The sequence below is a fragment of the Uranotaenia lowii genome, chromosome 1 (assembly GCF_029784155.1).
Source record: "Uranotaenia lowii strain MFRU-FL chromosome 1, ASM2978415v1, whole genome shotgun sequence".
NCBI classification, from domain to species: Eukaryota; Metazoa; Arthropoda; class Insecta; order Diptera; family Culicidae; genus Uranotaenia; species Uranotaenia lowii.
This window is the reverse complement of record NC_073691.1, coordinates 59,317,180-59,330,195: the sequence shown is the minus strand read 5'-3', so window position 1 is coordinate 59,330,195 and position 13,016 is coordinate 59,317,180. Positions and strand designations below refer to the sequence as shown.

The following is a 13,016-nucleotide window of genomic DNA, read 5'->3' as shown; positions in this document are numbered from 1 at the left end:
TATGTTCCATGGTGGGATTATGTCACATGGTCAGTTCATGTTACATGGTGAGGTGCGTTGCATGATCCGGTCATTTGACATGGTCCGATTATGTAACATGGTCCGACTATGTTGCATGGTCGAATTATGTTACTTGATCAAATTAAGGTGCATGATCCTATTATGACGATTGGTGAGATTATGTTACATGGTTGGATTATGCTGCATGGTTGGATTATGTAACATGGTCAGTTCATGTCACATGGTCGGGCTATGTTGCATGGTCGGATTATGACACATTGTAGAAATTTGTCACATGCTAGAAATTGGTCATATGTTTGGATTATGTTGCATGGTCTGATTATGTCAGTTGGCATATAATAAATTGTTTGAGTTGGCAAATCAGTTGCCTCCTTAGCCGTTGCTCACGAGTTCGAGCCCAAGATTAAACATCGAAAACAGTTGTACCGGATAAGTTTTTCAATAACTGTCAGCCAACTGTAACGCTGAAAAAAGTCGCGAATGCCATAAAGATGGTAAAACGACTTTAATCGAAACAACAACAAAAACATGGTCAGATTATGTTCCAGAGTAGGATTATGTCTCATGATAAATGTTCGCGCACACACGAAAATGGGTAGAAACGAAATTGCCCGCTGCTGAAAACATTTTGCCGCCGGGTTTTTTGCGATGGGTTGCCTTCGGAATGCTGTCAGTTGTTCGGGAGCTAGGAAACATCAGAAGAAAAAGATGAGTTTCCGGCATCCCTAAGTTATAAAAGGCCGATCGAGAAGTCATATGTTTCTCTTTTGCGTTGACACGAGAATACGTCATCATCGAGCCGGCGAACGCACTCTGTCCAGTTTATTTACAAGTGATGTCTAGTATAGGAAATGTTGTGAAATTTTGTTGAAAAAGTTAAAGTAAATTTAGTTAGTTTAGTTGAATAAAATAAAAGTTAAGAACCTGTAATAAGAAAGTGAAATTAAATAATTATTAAAAAGTGAAAATTTGAACAATCAATAAAGTGTACTTACCTGGAACAAACTGCGGCTATTCATCATCTGAAACAAAAAAGGAAGAAACTTACCTGCTACATCACCAAGGGGAAAAACTTACCTGCTGCATTCGAAGAGAACATCCATCCGGGCGTAATATCCTGCTGATCCTGCTGAAAGGTACTTCCATTTGGTCCTTCGAACCGGATGCCCGTCGAACTCCGAGCATCCGGAACGTATACACGATTTACGGAAGTCATTTACAACACCTCCACGTTGCTGGATTCGGATCGTTCCTGATATAATAAAAATACAAGGCAATCTAATTGCCTCTAGAAGGTAATTATAATTCCATTTAACCTATAAGAGTGTCGTTTGTGCTTCGCTGGTTTTCGATTTCCAGACCTTCCAGCGTTGGAAATGGCTTCAGAGCGACGCATCAAGTCTCTGAAATTGAGGATTCGTAGCCTAGAGACTTCTTTCAATCTCATCAAGGTTTTCGTCGACAACTACGACGAAGACACTCAATCAGTGGAAGTCCCCGTGAGGCTAGAGAATCTCGGTGTTCTCTGGACAGACTACTCCAAGACCCAAGCTGAGCTGGAAGCTTCCGATGTCGACGACATGGCAATCGTCGAGCAGCAATTCAAACAGCGATCGCAGTTCGAGACAGAATACTACAGAGTGAAGGGATTCTTGCTGGCCGTAAATAAACATGCTTCGACTCCGTATTCTCATCCTGTTCAGTCCCATGCGCACTTCCCTGCTTCCTCCCAGATTCGGCTACCCGACGTAAAGCTCCCCGTGTTCAACGGGTCGTTAGAGCAATGGTTAAACTTCCACGATCTTTTCGTTTCTTTGGTGCACTCATCAAGTGATTTGTCTAACATCCAAAAGTTTTATTATTTGAGATCGTCGTTGAGTGGAGATGCCCTTAAGTTAATCCAAACTATTGCAATCAGTGCCAATAACTATCCCGTCGCCTGGAATCTTCTCATTGAGCATTTTCAAAATCCATTACGCTTAAAACAAACTTATGTTGACTCGTTGTTCGAATTTTCGCAACTTAAGAAAGAATCAGCTTCAGATCTTCATTCGTTGGTCGAAAGGTTTGAAGCTAACGTTCGAATCCTAAAGCAGCTTGGAGAAAGAACTGAATATTGGGACATTTTGCTCATACGAATGCTGAGTATCCGCCTTGATTCAACAACTCGTCGAGATTGGGAAGAGTTTGCGTCTGCGAAAGAGTCAACTACATTCCAAGATCTGGTAGGATTTCTTCAACGACGAGTTACGGTTCTGCAGTGCATGAGCAATGGCCAGCAAGAGCATTCAGCAACGACTTCAGCGAAAAAATCGACTTCTCGTCCTCCACTCGTTAGCCACGGAGCAACTCAGTTCAACTATCGGCAGTGTTTCGCTTGCTCCGACCATCACCCTCTGTATCAGTGTCCAGTTTTCTCAAAAATGACCTCCGAAGACAAAGAAAAACTTGTGCGCCGCCAACAGCTTTGCCGAAATTGTCTACGGAAGGGTCATGTGGTTCGAAACTGTTCGTCGAAGAACACCTGCCGGAAATGCCGAGGACGACACCATAGCCAGCTGTGCAGCGACGATCGCACTCATCAGGAGCGCCTCAACCAGCGAGTCGAAGCAAGCGCAACGACGGAGACCAATGCGGCTTGCGAAGCAGCTTCACCATCACTATCAGCCGCGATTCACAACCCAGGGACTGGTCGTCTTTCTAACAGGGTGATTCTCGCAACAGCGGTGGTCACTTTAATCGACGATCACGGCCACTCACACGTAGCAAGGGCACTGCTGGACTCAGGAAGCGAGTGCAGCTTCATTACTGAGTCATTTTCTCAACGGCTTCGGATTCATCGGCAAAAGGTTCATCTCTCAATCTCCGGAATTGGCCAATCTTCCACACATGCCCGTCTGAAGCTCCGCACCACAGTACGCTCACGCACCACCCGGTTTTCCACCATCGTCGAATTGCTTGTGCTTCCGAAACTCACCCTAAATCTACCGTCGACAACCATGGACGTTTCGAGCTGGAGTTTTCCGGAGGGAATTCAACTAGCAGATCCAGCTTTCTACCAGTCTAATCCCATCGACGTGGTTCTGGGCGCTGAAATATTCTTCGACGTCTTCAAACCATCAGGCAGAATATCACTTGGGGATGGGCTTCCGATGCTGGTGAATTCGGTCTTTGGCTGGGTGGTCTCTGGGAAGGTTATGCAGTCCAATCACCTCAAGACGATTTCCTGCAACGTCGCTACAGTGGCGGACATTCAACGATTCATGCAACGGTTTTGGGCGATTGAGGAGGAAAGTGCCGTTCCTAGTCTCTCGGTAGAAGAAGCGGCGTGCGAGGAGCATTTTCGTCGTACAGTTCAACGTGCGCCAGATGGCCGATATATTGTGCGATTGCCGTTGAAGGAAGCGGCAGACAACATAGGCGACAACTGCAACACTGCGCGACGTCGTTTTCACATGATCGAATCTCGCCTTCAACGCAACAAGGAGCTGCAGATTCAGTATCGGGACTTCATGGCAGAATACGAAACCCTTGGCCACATGCATCGAGTGGCGGACACAGCTGGATCCGATTCTTCCCGGTACTACTTACCCCATCATCCTGTGATTCGAGAAACGAGCTCCACAACCAAAGTCCGAGTTGTTTTCGACGCATCGTGTAAATCTGCAACCGGAAAATCTCTGAACGATGTGCTTATGGTAGGCGCAGTAATTCAAGACGATCTGAGAGCCATCATATTGAGGTCCAGGCTCCACCAGGTCATGCTCATCGCTGACATTAAGCAGATGTATCGTCAAGTGCTGGTCGACGATAGAGACACTCCACTGCAGCGGATTTTTTGGCGGAATTCCCCCGAGGAACCTCTACAGACCTTCGAGCTAAAAACGGTCACCTACGGCACGGCCAGCGCACCGTTTCTCGCTACCAGGGTACTTCAGCAGTTAGCCGATGACGAAAACCAGAACTTTCCCCAAGCAGCCAAGATTCTGAAGCGCGATGTTTACGTCGACGATCTGTTCACCGGAGGCAGCTCACCAGAGGAAGTATCAGAACTACGAACTCAGCTTGATCATCTTTGCAGAAGGGGCGGACTTGAGTTCCGCAAATTCGCCTCAAACGTAGAATCGGTTCTCGACGGCGTTTCTCCCGAAAGGCGTGCCATTCAATCTTCGGTCGAGCTCGCAGCAGACCAGTGCATCAAAACCCTGGGCCTACACTGGGAACCAACAGCCGACAACTTACGGTTCCACATTCAACTCCCCAAGCAACCACCAGACACCCTCATGACGAAACGAATCGCCCTGTCACAAATCGCACAACTTTTCGATCCGTTAGGCCTGGTTGGACCAGTCATCGTAACCGCTAAGATATTTATGCAGACGCTGTGGAGCCTTACATCCGAAGACGACAAACCTTGGGGCTGGGATCAACCGCTACCAGATTCTCTCGCCACTTACTGGATCAAATATTACTCGCAGTTGCCTTTGCTTGAGCAACTCAGAATCCCTCGATGTGTTGTTTTGCCCGATCCATGTAACATTCAGCTTCACCTCTTTTCGGACGCATCGGAACAAGCATATGGCGCCTGTGCATATCTTCGATCGACCGACGCTTCCGGGAATGTTCTGGTAACCTTGTTGACAGCCAAATCTAAAGTTTCACCGTTAAAAAGGCGCAGCATTCCTCGACTCGAGCTCTGCGGAGCACTAGAAGCGGCTCAACTGTACCAAAAGGTCTGCTCCGCCTTCGGATCGAGGTTTACGACATTCTTCTGGGTCGACTCTACTACCGTTCTTGCCTGGCTCAAGTCTAGCCCATCTGTTTGGACTACATTTGTGGCTAACAGAGTGTCCAAAATCCAGCTTGCTACAGTAGACACTTCCTGGAACCATGTTGCTGGGCAACAGAACCCCGCAGACCACATCTCTAGAGGCATCGAGGCAGGAACAATTCTTTCTTGCGACCTTTGGTGGAAAGGTCCTCAATGGCTTCAATTTGAACCATCGTTCTGGCCTGTTAATCAGCATGAACAATCGTTTGAGACGCAGCTTGAAGCTCGATCTTCCCCGATTAAAGTTCTGGCAACAACAGCAGACGCTTCCTTCGTTGATCTTTTCGTCGAACGCTTTTCCTCCTTCCAACACATGCTCCGTGTAGCGGCATTCTGTTTAAGGATCTCCGTGAACCGCAAACAACCGAAGCTCACCACCATTCTTACACCGACCGAAATCCAAAATGCTGAATTTTCCCTAATACGATTAGTCCAGCTCCAAGAATTCGCCAGTGAAATCAGCGCGCTTCGAGACTCGAAACCCATCCACACCAAATCACGGCTCCGATGGTTCTCTCCGTTCCTCGATCCTCACGGGGTAATGCGTGTGGGAGGCAGGCTTGACAAAGCACCACTAACCTACGACAGCAAGCACCAGATTCTGCTCCCATATCATCATCGTTTTTCGGTGTTACTCGTCCAATGCTACCACGAACGAAATCTGCATGCTTCACCGCAACTACTGGTCGGACTTCTTCGCCTAAGATACTGGATCATAGGGGCCAGGAATCTGGCCAAAACCATCGTACATCGCTGCACCATTTGCTTCCGAGCTCGCCCTAAATTGGTTGAACAATTTATGGCTGAGCTGCCCAAGGAACGGATCACAGCCACTCGTCCATTCACGGTAACGGGGGTTGATTATTGGGGCCCAATCCTGCTGAAGCATCCACATCGGCGAGCCTCCCCAACAAAGGCATTTGTTGCAGTCTTTGTCTGCTTTTGCACTAAAGCTGTACATATCGAACTGGTGTTCGACTTGACAACAGCAAAGTTCATTCAGGCCTTGCGACGATTCGTATCTCGTCGAGGCCCACCTTCCGACATCTTCTCTGATAATGGCCGAAACTTTCTCGGAGCCAAGAATGAACTGAAACGACTTATTCGCCAGCCAGACTATTCGCGCAAGGTTGACCAGGAGTGCTCAGTCTGTAACATCAAATGGCACTTCAATCCGCCCAGAGCATCCCATTTCGGTGGACTATGGGAATCTGCAATTCATTCTGCCCAGAAACATTTCATCCGTATTGTCCGGGACCGTCCACTTTTCTACGACGACATGCAGACTCTCCTGTGTCAAATTGAAAGTTGCCTCAACTCTCGTCCTCTTGTTCCCCTGAGCGACGATCCAACGGATTATGAGCCATTGACACCCGGACACTTTCTTGTTGGCTCTGCATTAAAGGCTGTTCCAGATGACGAGCTCAGTGAGATTCCGTTCAACTGCTTGAAAAATTGGCAACAAATCCAAAAACTGCTTCAGGATCTCTGGCGAAGGTGGCATCTAGAATACATAAATACATTACAACCAAGAAGCAAATGGGTGCACTCACCTGTGTCCATCAAGGAAAACCAGCTCGTCCTGTTGAAGGAAGATAACACTCCACCGATGCATTGGCCGACGGCAAGAATAATCCAGACCCATCCTGGCAGCGACGGAGTAGTCAGAGTGGTCACTCTGAGAACAGCGAAAGGATCCTGCACACGACCGGTGTCTAAAATCTGCCTGCTGCCGATTGCACCATCGTTGGAGGAATCAATTGCACCATCCAGCGCTGAGCAATCAACACCAGACGAGATTCGTGTTTGAAGGAGCTTAACATTTCGGATCCAGTTAAGAAAATTATCCAAGGCACTTATTGACTTGGATCAGGTGAGTTCCTGTCCAAGATTTTTATTCTCCTCCAACTTCGCTACTGGGTCGAAATTTTTTCAGCACTTTCGCACTTATCACCTTCCGAATGGAGCACAACACGAAAACACATCACGAAAGAAAAAAAACACAACACCATGCAGCAGCCTTCGGTGCAGTTGCGATTCCGATCCCGTTTCAGATTCATACCTTTTAAGGCACTTTCCAATGTTGGATCAGGTGAGCCCCTGTCCAATCAAATCACTTGTCTTAGGAAAATCTACCGGGTCAATATTTTCAGACAAAAACCACCAAAAATCACTCCACGGACGAGACGAACCGACGGAACCGACCAAAACAACACGAGACAGATGTAAACAAACATCACCATCGCCATCTTCACGCTGAACGGAATCTACTCATTTCACGGAAGAATTTATCCATCATCATCGTCAGAAACGCTGTTTCTGAAGGGGCCAGGATGTTCGCGCACACACGAAAATGGGTAGAAACGAAATTGCCCGCTGCTGAAAACATTTTGCCGCCGGGTTTTTTGCGATGGGTTGCCTTCGGAATGCTGTCAGTTGTTCGGGAGCTAGGAAACATCAGAAGAAAAAGATGAGTTTCCGGCATCCCTAAGTTATAAAAGGCCGATCGAGAAGTCATATGTTTCTCTTTTGCGTTGACACGAGAATACGTCATCATCGAGCCGGCGAACGCACTCTGTCCAGTTTATTTACAAGTGATGTCTAGTATAGGAAATGTTGTGAAATTTTGTTGAAAAAGTTAAAGTAAATTTAGTTAGTTTAGTTGAATAAAATAAAAGTTAAGAACCTGTAATAAGAAAGTGAAATTAAATAATTATTAAAAAGTGAAAATTTGAACAATCAATAAAGTGTACTTACCTGGAACAAACTGCGGCTATTCATCATCTGAAACAAAAAAGGAAGAAACTTACCTGCTACATCACCAAGGGGAAAAACTTACCTGCTGCATTCGAAGAGAACATCTATCCGGGCGTAATATCCTGCTGATCCTGCTGAAAGGTACTTCCAATAAAATTATGTCACGTTGTAATATTATGTTAAATGATCCGATCCTGTGGCATAGTCAGATTACTTTTCAGAGTCGGATTATGTCACATGGCATAAATTATGTCACATGCTTGAATTATACTGCACGGTTGGAATATGTCACACTGTCAGATATTGCCATTTTGGCTCTGTAACATAGTGAATCTGACGAATATAGACCATAGGTCGACTTTTGTTGAATAGAGTTCAAATTAAATTCGAGCAATACATTGACAAGAGACAATTGTCGGAGTTCTACGTTTACTTTGCGGTCGTAGCTAAATTACAACCTCCTCAATTTTTTCTAGGGGACGAAGTTTTTGCATAACTAGAGATGATTTTTGAATGAGGTTTACGCTACCATTTCAATATGCTGATTGATTAAAATATTCGAAGCTTATTTTGATCGCTGTTGAATAATCGAATATTCCAGTATGTTAAAGGACGGTTTTGGTGCAACCCTGCTTTTTCCGAATGAGGTTTATAAAGCTGATTTACGCTGTGTATTGTTGTTTACAGTTCAACTCAAAACTCTGTACATTGTGAGATCCAGTTTTCTCATTTTTTTTTCGTGAAAATGAGAAGCATTTCTCCGGAAAAGCGCCGAAATATCGTGCACAAATTACACCATCGAAGCATTGGAGCGGTTGTAAATGAGATTCGAAAGTATGGAGAGGAAATCAGCTTCATAGACAAAAAAAACAAATCTTTGCTTCGTGAACAAAAGCAAACTTCAGTGGACAAAAACAAAACCGGGTCCGGTGGACAAAACTTTGGGCCGGAAAGTCATGCGTGCTTACTTCAGTAAGAAGACTGCCTTAGTTCGGGATGTGGCCTAAAGAGTGAGATTCTCTTTCAGCACCGTCTATAGTGCCAAGGTAAAATCGGATCTATAGACATACATATAAGAAGCAGAAGAAGCCGAAGCAGAGTCAAAAAAATGCTGCTTCCGTCAAACCAAAATCGGTGTGCGTTATCATCGACGACGAAAGCTATAGTAAGTTTGATTACAAAACGCTTCTGGGTAACCAGTATTACACCGTCGGGGACGGGAAATATGTGAAGCTTGCAGATTCTATCGAAAACTCCGCAAAATCTTGAAAAAGTGGTCAAAATTATCGCTTCCCAAGTAATAATTTTAGCTTCATTATGGTCAGCTAAACTTCGTTTGAACTATAGCATTAATCTTTATTAAAAGCTAAAGCACATTCTTTGCGTCATCAAGAAAAAATTCTTAAACTTCTTATGATTTAAAATGTTGATCACCAAAGATTTTTTAAAGCTTTTATTGTCAATGAGAACTTTTAACGCATTGCTTTTTATATGAGATTTTCGACCAAAATACAATCTTCAACCCGCAATAACTTTTTTGTTTTAAGTTCAATCGTGTTGCAGTCTTTGAGTGAAATATTTTTCTCAATTTGAGCTTAAAGAAAAATATTTTTAAAAAGCAATCGGCTATGTAGAAAAACGTTATTCATGAAAAATCCAGTATTTTGTATTCCTCCCGAGCAAAATACCTTGAAAACCTATTCACATTTGAGACTCAAGTAACCCTTCCCCATGGTAAGATCGAAAAATACTTTTATGGTAAAGTATCCATTACTTTTTCAATCTTCAACTGATTTTTGTTTTGAATTGATATTTAAGTACAAAAGAAAATCGGAATTTTTCAAATGTTATCTTCGAGTCTAATACTTTCGCTGAAACAAATTGTTTTTATCTAAAAAATGCGTTTTTTTATAATTTTTTCTATCATAAAGTCAATAATATCAACAATACTGTTGATCATACCTATTTAAATACAAAGTTCGGATGGTCGGTGGCAAATAATATGCACCTTCAATATGCAAGAAAGAGATTTTGAATTAACGTTATGCAATCAGACATATTGAAATTAGAGTACAAGAACTTTTTTTTTATTTTTCTAAAATTTTATATTTGGAGCGTAATTCAAAAACTGTTCTACCAAGATTTTCTAAAATTTCAATGGATTGCTTGTGAATGACCCATGAAATAAACCATGAGTAAAAGTAAATTTTCGTTGTCTGACGTCATCTTGAAAACCAAGATGGCGGCTTTTGCTGAACTTCATAATGTGGTGAATGACTGAAAACCCCAACAATATTGATAATGGGTGAAAGAACTAAACAAGAAGATGTTGAATTTTTGTTTTCCGCTTAAGTTTAAAATGCTTCTTACCACTGAAAATTGCATAAAATATTGAGTGAAAGAGTTAAACGAAAAGAAGTAAAATCTCGTTTTATGACGCCACCCAAGATGGTGACTTCCGTCGATCTTTAAAATGCTGCATATTGTCAAAAATCTTATAAAAATTAATAAACTAATCGGAAAAATGTTAAAAAAATTATATCTTATAAATAAAAATGGAGGTGTTTTCTTTGTAACATCATCACGTATGAACGAACGTTCGAGATGAAGTGAAATTTGGTATATGAGGGTTTTTCGGGCAAGAGATGGTTTGTATAATAGTTTCGAGAAACTTTTTATGGGGGGGGGCTTCCATACAAAATCAACTTGAAATGGGACACAACTCGAACAGCTTAAAGACGATTTTCATGCAATCTTATTCACAAGTACGAATAAGTTAAAGATGTTTAGATGAACTTAAACATTTTCTAACGATTTATTAAGTGAAATGTAAAACGAAGTTTACCGGGTCAGCTAGTAATTGCATAAAAAAAACAAACTTAAAAAAATGGGAAAGATGGCGAACAACCAATTAAAAAACTTTACGAGGAAAAGCTTAATAGAAACAATTAAAACAAGGCTAGAAAAAAACTAGTAAGATCCATCATGATAAATCAAACCAAAACAAGATAAATCAATATCGAAAAATGAAAAAAAAATTAAGATAACAAAACTAGGCGTGATAAAATAAAAAAGGGCAGAATAAGATCAAATTTAATTAATACAAAATAAAACAACACACACCCAGATTAACCAAGGCAAAAAGGTGATGGTGATTTAAAAAGACAAAATTAATAAAATTTAATTTATAAAGCCTTACCAGAAAACTGCAAGATTCATCTAAAACCGGTTAAAATAAAACATAAAGAATTGAAACAAAATTAAAGGTAATGAGAAAAAAAGTAAAATAAAATAATACTAAACAAAACAATGGAAAACAACATGAATCAAAATAATACAGTATTTCTCAAAATGAAACAATAAGGAACAGGATAAAACAACCAAAATAAAAAAACAAGAAACAAGAGTAAACAGGACAAAACTAGATAGCACAAAATAAAATTTAATAAATCAAAACCAAACTAGACGAAACAAGTTCAATTATTGTTGAAAACACGCGAGAAGATCAAATGCAAGATAAAACTAGATTGCCTGAATTACCTATTACAATCAAAAATTGAATAATAGAAAAGGTAAAATAAGATAAATCTAGATAAAAAAAACTAATTTTGAAAAAAAAAGTCATTAGTAGGTGAAAATGATTAAAAAAAATCGGATCAATCCAAAATGGGGACTTCCGTTAACGTCTTAATGCTATTTTTTTTGAAGAATTTTCTTTCTGTTGATTTTTTATTCCTTTTAATGTAATAGACCCCGTTCGTTTTTGGCAACATTCTATATTGGCAACTTCGGTTTTACATTACCTCATTTACATTACATTACCTCATAGTTTTCGCTATAACATAACCAAAGTAATTTAAACAAATACCATTTGAATGTTTTAACGTCTTTAGAATGACTCATGATCATGAATCATGTTGGTAATCAGAATTAGCAATACACAATCTAAATCCAAGAATCCTTTACTTTGTTACTCAAAATTTTGATTTATTAAACATTGTGCTATATGATATATATTTCAAGTAACCCATTTCAATATCAATTTTATTTTGAGTTTCTTGTTCTTCCAGATGCTCAACAACACATTAATAAGCGATGAATGAAGTTTTAAATCGAATTGATTTTCAAATACTTTTAAAGCATGAAACTAATCGTTTTGCAGGTTTGATGGTAATTTTGAACAATGTTTTTTTTTTTGTCAAAAGTTTATTTAGTAATACCAGAAATACTTGTAATGATATCTTTCTTATTTTTAAAAAACTCGAGAATTAACCCTTTTAAGAACATGATTCATCAACCTCAAATATTATTTCTTAATTGAATTAAACAAATAATAAACAAGTTCGGAACCTGATCTTTTTTTAAGGTAGATTTGTTGTTTCATCAGTTATCAAGTATTGATTTCGCCTAAAACTGATATATGTTATAGTTTATTAACTTCATATCTTCAAAACGCAAGGTGATAGACAAGGTGATGTTCCTTTGAGTTAACAATTACATTCTATAAACAAACTTTTAAAATGGTTAGGTTGTTTTAATTTTTAAATACATTTACCGAATTTTAATGAAAAAGTATTTAAATAAAATAAAATATTTTTATAAGTTTGTTTTTGATTCTTTATTTCTAAATTTTTGTGTTCTGAGAACATAATTTTCTTTAAAGCATTTGGAACTAAATTTTAAATAACAAAATATAGTTTCCACCTTCTGTTCTTTCCTGGACCCAATATTCCAATTGAAATCGACAAAGTATTCAAAACATGAAATTTTAAACTTTTAATCCTTCGATTTAAAATTTATAAACTTTTTTTTTTTAATTTTAATGAAATTTTTTTTAATCCAACATGATTTTGAATTTTTCTTTAGAAGATTCAAAAATTTTTTAAATTAGCAACTTATATGTTAAATTTTATTGCCTAGAAATAACCAAATTTAAATAAACTTTGTGCTATCTACACCAAAACTTGGAATTATTTTTTTTGTCAATTTCTTATTAATAATTTCTCAATATGTTTTTTTGTGATTTTAATTGAACATAATGTAAAATAAATATATAAGGATATAATTTCGAACTTCAGAACTTTTTTTGAGCTTCTAATTTGAATAACTGGAAGAATTTATCATAGAAAAAAGGGTATTTTCTTTGACTTCGACCACTGGCAGTCTTGAAATGAAATTAAATATTTTCTTCTTTTTCCAAAAAAATATTCAATTCTCAACTATTGAATTTTTTTTCCAAAGTTCAAAATAGTTTTTTTTCCTTATCGAGAATCCAAAATTTAAATCGTGATAACTTTTTTTCAAATTCAAGACACAGTGAAATTTTTTAATCAATCCTTTCACTGAGAATAATGACAAAAATGTAAAGCAAATTGAAAAGTGGATAAAAATCATTAGTTATTTTATA

The 13,016-nt window shown here is 39.6% G+C and overlaps 1 protein-coding gene across 1 annotated transcript; it reads left to right on the top strand.

The window, feature by feature from the left end:
* Positions 1-1,397: 1,397 nt before the first annotated feature.
* Positions 1,398-6,662, top strand: LOC129760403 (uncharacterized). The gene has a single exon (XM_055758053.1). The coding sequence runs from the start codon at positions 1,398-1,400 to the stop codon at positions 6,660-6,662; it is 5,265 nt and encodes a 1,754-aa protein (XP_055614028.1).
* Positions 6,663-13,016: the final 6,354 nt, after the last annotated feature.